Consider the following 5,780-nt stretch of genomic DNA (forward strand, 5'->3'; position numbering starts at 1 on the left):
TAATCCACGGTTGTGTGTTAAGCAGTGATTATCAGGGATTTTTTTTTGTTTTTTCCTCTACAAATCCCAAAACATTTAAACGCCAAATGTGTTATGCTTAAAACAGTTTCTCAAATAAATTGCCATCCAATTTGCATTTCCTACAGCACGTTAAACTTATTCTCATGGGCGCATTTCCACAATTACTCCAAACTACAAAAAGTTTATTTCTGTTTCCATGACAAAAAATAGTGAATAGTCTCACTAACGATCTCTACCGCGATCGTGGTTGTGAGGGTATAAAAATAGTGCTAAACCACACTGAGGTAAACTGTCGAGGGCTGATTTCTGAGCTGTTTGTCTGAAATGATTGCACTGAGACTCGCTGACCGACTCGCTGGCTGTCCTGTCTCACCAAATAAGGATTTGTTGCTGCCTGCTCTTTGCGACCAGACAGTTCAGGGTGTAACATCCTCCCAACGCTCCCGCTGAGCTCTTGGTCTTGTAAACACAACCGGATTCAGAGATGCCTTTCAGCTACTTGACTCTGGAATCATCTCAAAACCCTGCAATGTCACAAAATACACACACATGACTGAAGACATGATAAATAGAAATATTTGTTGAAAAAAAAAGTTGGATTCACTATGGGGTTCAAATTACAGGCCACTTTTACATCTTTTTATCATATTTCTTGTTTAAAATACACATTTAAGGTAAGTATTTCCAGATAATGATTTCATGCTTCAGCTTAAGTTTTGAAAGTAAATGACAAAGTAAAAGACAACCCACAATGGAGTGGTTTACTGTTTATTAAAACATACCCACATGTTAGAATGGCCTAGTTAAAGTCCAGAGGCAAATCAAGCTTTGAAGTGGCAGCTGGTCAAAGCATGCCCCAAGAGGCTGGTCGATGTAATTGCAATGGAAGCCAGTTCAAAGTAGTACTAACTCAAATGCACAGCATTCATTTCTGATTTTTGTTGTAAAAACAAACAAGTTAAAATATTTTCTTTCTCAAAACTGCACCATAATAAAGATACCAGAGTTTATCTGGATATACAAAAAGTGTTTGCAATACATACAAGTTTTAGTCTCTCTCTCTCTCTCTCTCTCTCTCTCTCTCTCTCTCTCTCTCTCTCTCTCTCTCTCTCTCTCGAAATGTTCAACAAATGAGTTTGATGCTAAAGGGCTCCGGTGGATCATTTATGAATCTAATCATGTTTTTTCTTTTTTTTTCTAAAGCCTCACAGCTCCGACAACAGCATATTGTTTTACAATCAAAAATTTACATATTAAACCTCTTAACGGGCAACCAGCCAGCTGTGCTCCAGTTAATAATCCATCTGCCCTGCTTGTGTCTTCTCCAGTCTTGAGGAGGCACTTCCATTTGGTGCGTCGTATTCATAAACTTATTCATCATTGCTGCTGTTTGTAAAACATATGGTTGAAAATATAAGTAAAACAAACGTCAAAATACACCGCTACGTTAACATTTCACTCCCAATACTGCAATAAGAGCTGAAATGTTACTCGAGAGGTTTCTCATGCAGGCGAGCGAGGCCACAGCGCCCCATGCTGGACAAAAATGTGAATTGCAACTAGCTTTGATCGTTTAGGTTTGCAAAAACAAAACTTGCGTTGCCATAAATGTTTCCGGTGTGGATGTATTTACATCCAGAGTGAATTTGCAGCAGTGATTTGCCCTAAATGATAAACTTTGCACAGTGGTGCAGTTGGTAGAGCTGTTGCCTTGCAGCAAGAAGGTTCTGGGCTCGATTCCCGGCCCCGGTCTTTCTGCATGGAGTTTGCATGTTCTCACTGTGCATGCGTGGGTTTTCTCTGGGTACTCCGGTTTCCTCCCATAGTCCAAAAACATGACTGTCAGGTTAATTGGCCTCTCCAAATTGTCCCTAGGTGTGTGTGAGTGTGTGTGTGCATGGTTGTTTGTCCTGTGTGTCTCTGTGTTGCCCTGCAACAGACTGGCGACCTGTCCAGGGTGACCCCGCCTCTCGCCCGGAACGTTAGCTGGAGAGGCACCAGCAACCCTCCTGACCCCACTAAGGGACAAGGGTGAAAGAAAATGGATGGATTAACTTTCGCTGTTCTTAGTCTAACTAGTTTATCATAGACATTATCCTTCAGAGATGAGTCATCCTGTAGGATTTAGCTCATGAAGTTTTTAATTTCAAAAAGCTAAACTTTCATTCTCCCATACAAACACAGAATTGGAAAATTGTCAAATTAAAATCCAGACTCTAAAGGGTTAAAAATCATGGATTTCAAGAATATTTGTGTGGATGGATGGAAAGATCAACAGATGAATCCAACTGTGTGTGGAATGATTATCATCTTAACAGGACATGAAACATTTAGAAATAAACATTGTTCTCCATTTTAGTTTGTTTTCCCTTAGTGTTCTTGACTCTTCAAGACTGTAGCAACCACAGTGAAAGGAGATACTACAGGTATAACTAAAAAAAACAAAACAGGAAAATTACATATTTCTTGATTTTGAATCGTCTTCCGTTCTAAAATTTAAGGTTGGATTTTTCAGACGTAAATTTTAGCACATCTCCACCGAGTGGAGGCTGCTTTACCTGATAATACCACACAGACACAAGGCTAGGGCTTAAACATTTAATCTCTTTATACAATATATTGTTCTAACTTTCAGTTGCATTTTGATTATAAAACTGGAAACGGTCATTAGAAACAAAAATCGACATTTTCAAGCTGAAAGCCTTCTGCGGAGAATGACAGGCACATTACTCTTTGCTTCTTTTTTTTTTACCCCCCTTTTTTCACTCTCACACTCTCTTCCCCAATTTTCACACCATGTAGCATTAAAACTGCATTCACACATCAGAACGTCGAGAACTTTCACAGCCACATGGCCGCCAGGTGACGGAGGAGTCTGTACCCGAGGAGGCGTGGAAAGATCACCGGCGTGTGGGAAGCGATTTGAGCCCACGGGCGAGCGATGTGCGTCGACTGGATGATGAGCCTCCTGCCCGCCGCGTCGTCTCATGAACATTCATGACTAATCGCAGGAGGGATCTTTCGTTTTGTGTTAGCAACACACACATTTTGTTTTTAGACTTGTAACCAAACTGGAATACGATGAAAAGTATGGCTAAAAATCAGAGCCAGGACAGAACGGAGAACTTATCAGCTGGTTTAAACAAAATCATGCCTCAAAACAAAACAGTTTTTTTTTTTTGTTTTGTTTTTTTTAAATGCAACAAACTATTTTCATCGACGTTAGTCCCATTGAAATTGAAGCAGCTACAGAGTTATAAACCGAGAGTGAAACATGACCGGTGATCTAATAATACACCGCGAGTCGGAGCTTGTGCGTAAAAGCTGAGGAAACTTCTCGACTTCAACAACAAAACGGTCACTAAGCTATTCTTAATCAGCGTTTTCCTTATATTCATAAATCGAAATTACCTACTCTTTCCGACGCAGACAGATTGGTCAAAAGTGAGACCCAAAAGCCAACAAAGTCTTATTAATGCCATGATTTCTTTTCTTGTCTTTCTTTTCTTTCTGACTTTTAGGTGTTTCGGGTTTATGGTATCTAAAAGTTGAACGACAAAACAAAAACACAGCAACGCAAAATGAGAAAATACTCAGAACGAAAATAGCAGAGATTTCTCCAACTTTTCTACATTCATCTTTCGTTCAGCAAGCTGCTGCTCCCACTTCAGACGTTCCTTTGAAACTGTATAATAGCTCCTTGAGACGTCAAACAGGAAACGCATCGTCCTCACATCCTCCACTCTGCAGTTCGTCTAAACTCAACCCCCACCCCCACCACCCAATCGATCGGCACTTTGCTGTTGGCCCCAGGACGAGTCCGTCGTGTCCGCACCGGACCGGCTCAGGCAGAGGGAGGCGTGCGGCCCTCCCAGTACTTCTCGTACGCCTTCTGGAACATATCCTTGCACTGCAGCTTGGCGTTGAGCCGGGAGCAGATGAGGAAGGAGCCGCCCATCTTGCGGTGCAGCGAGTACGTCTCCTCCGGAGGCGGGGTGAGCCGGTGCTTCAGCATCACCGGGATCAGGTTGTGGATTCTCTCAGTGGTGGACTGGGCACCGAAGTTGAAGGTCTCGGATGACGCGAACGCCTCGCCGAGGATCATCACCGCGTCCACGTGGGCGTTTATCATCGCCTGGTGAAGGAGGCAGCGTGAGGGTACGTCTCCGCATTTGGAGCCGTCTTTGGTAAACAGGAGACATTAAACTTTAGGCGAAGAAAAACATTACCTTGGACTCGTATCCTGTCAGGAACTTCATCTCGATTGATCGCTTTAGCACTCCCTCTCTGTCGCCTTCAGAGGCGGCGCGGATTATCTGGTCGCACGGGAAGATTAAGAAATGTGGAGAGAATATTTAGCCTCCTAAATGAAGTCTTGCCAGAATAACACACTCACCCTTCAGCTCTTATAAATTGATGACCTTACCTCTACGTAGACGTCTGTGAAACTTTGATCAAAACCCCTAGTAGCACCAAAGTCCAACAGCGCCACCTAGCGATACATAATGAAACGGACATTCATTTATTTTACCGTACTCCTCTCCATCTCATCTGCAAATTGTGGAATAAACTTTTTTGCGTTTATTATTCAGCAAAACAGCCACAAACTTTCATGTATTTTACTGACATTTTATGCAATCGACTAGCACACAAGTAGTGAAAGAGTATGAAGGGAAAAAAAAAAAACAACATTTCGAAATAAAACTCCAGAAGTGTGACGTCTGATATCCCTAAATAAAAATCCAATGCTTATAGATAGTAAATATAAGTCCGTAGAGGTTTGTTAGCAACAATACAGAACGAGAGAATGAAACCAGATGACTAATCAGCGAGGACCTGAAGCGCTAAATGAAAATATACACATGCCCGCCACACTTCTCAGAGTTTTAATTTGAATAAAAATGTTGAGAACGATTTAGAATTTTCTTTCATTGCAAACTCATGCATACTTCTTTGTGTTGGTCTGACAGAAACAAGATCCACCAAAACACGGACCGGGATGAAACAGGGCAAAAGAACGTGGGGGGGGTAAATATTTTTTGCGAGGCACATCATCTCTGCAGACAGTATTATAACCAACAGATTTGTTTAGGCCGTGAGCGGACTCACCTTGTGCGTGTTTGGATCGTAGAAGAAGTTGGACCAGTTTGGATCGGTCTGCATGTACCTGAACTCAAACAGCTCTCTGAGGCACAGCAACAAGATGTTCTGGCAGATCTGAGGGGAGAAACAAACACTTCCTATGTCTGGTTTGGCTAACTGCTAACGCCAACTGCAGCGTATTTATATTTACTCGCAGCGTACAGATGGTGGCGCTACTGAAACGGGATCAAGAGGAACGCGGAACGGGTCGTGGTGAACCGTTAGCCTCACCTCGTCCTTCTGCTCCTGCGAGAGGCTCTCTGCCTTGTCCAGGGGAAATCCAGGAACCAGTTCAGTAGTCAGGACGTGGCTGCTGCTCAGCTCGTCGATCACCTCCGGCACGTAGAAGAACGGGTCGTCCTTCAGCAGCTCCCTGCGTCAGAGGAGGGAGATGCAAGCATCCATGAGCCCCAACGAAGCACGCAAGGAGTTCGTATTGTAAATCTGTATGTCGCGATTTACATTGCATCGTACTGAACCAGGTGACTGAGTGCAATCCCATACAAGATTAAATGAATTAGAACATTTAGAAAGCAATGAGAAAAACACAAGAGAATTTTGCCTGCTAAAAAGATATGGTTTATTTCCCATTTGTGCTCATATTTGTTTTTTTATTT

At 42.6% G+C, this 5,780-nt stretch overlaps 1 protein-coding gene across 1 annotated transcript in view; it reads right to left on the minus strand.

Moving 5' to 3' along the window:
• Positions 1-2,605: 2,605 nt before the first annotated feature.
• coq8aa (coenzyme Q8A, genome duplicate a) overlaps positions 2,606-5,780 on the minus strand; it is a 19,452-nt gene continuing 16,277 nt past the window's right edge. Inside the window, exons 13-17 of the mRNA XM_008398445.2 lie at positions 5,395-5,536; positions 5,131-5,238; positions 4,448-4,513; positions 4,251-4,337; positions 2,606-4,156 (exon numbers count right to left, since the gene is read on the minus strand). Coding sequence (XP_008396667.1) covers positions 3,866-4,156; positions 4,251-4,337; positions 4,448-4,513; positions 5,131-5,238; positions 5,395-5,536 — 694 coding nt within the window. The 3' untranslated portion in view covers positions 2,606-3,865. The remainder of the gene's footprint in view (positions 4,157-4,250; positions 4,338-4,447; positions 4,514-5,130; positions 5,239-5,394; positions 5,537-5,780) is intronic.

The sequence above is a fragment of the Poecilia reticulata genome, linkage group LG21, assembly GCF_000633615.1.
Source record: "Poecilia reticulata strain Guanapo linkage group LG21, Guppy_female_1.0+MT, whole genome shotgun sequence".
NCBI classification, from domain to species: Eukaryota; Metazoa; Chordata; class Actinopteri; order Cyprinodontiformes; family Poeciliidae; genus Poecilia; species Poecilia reticulata.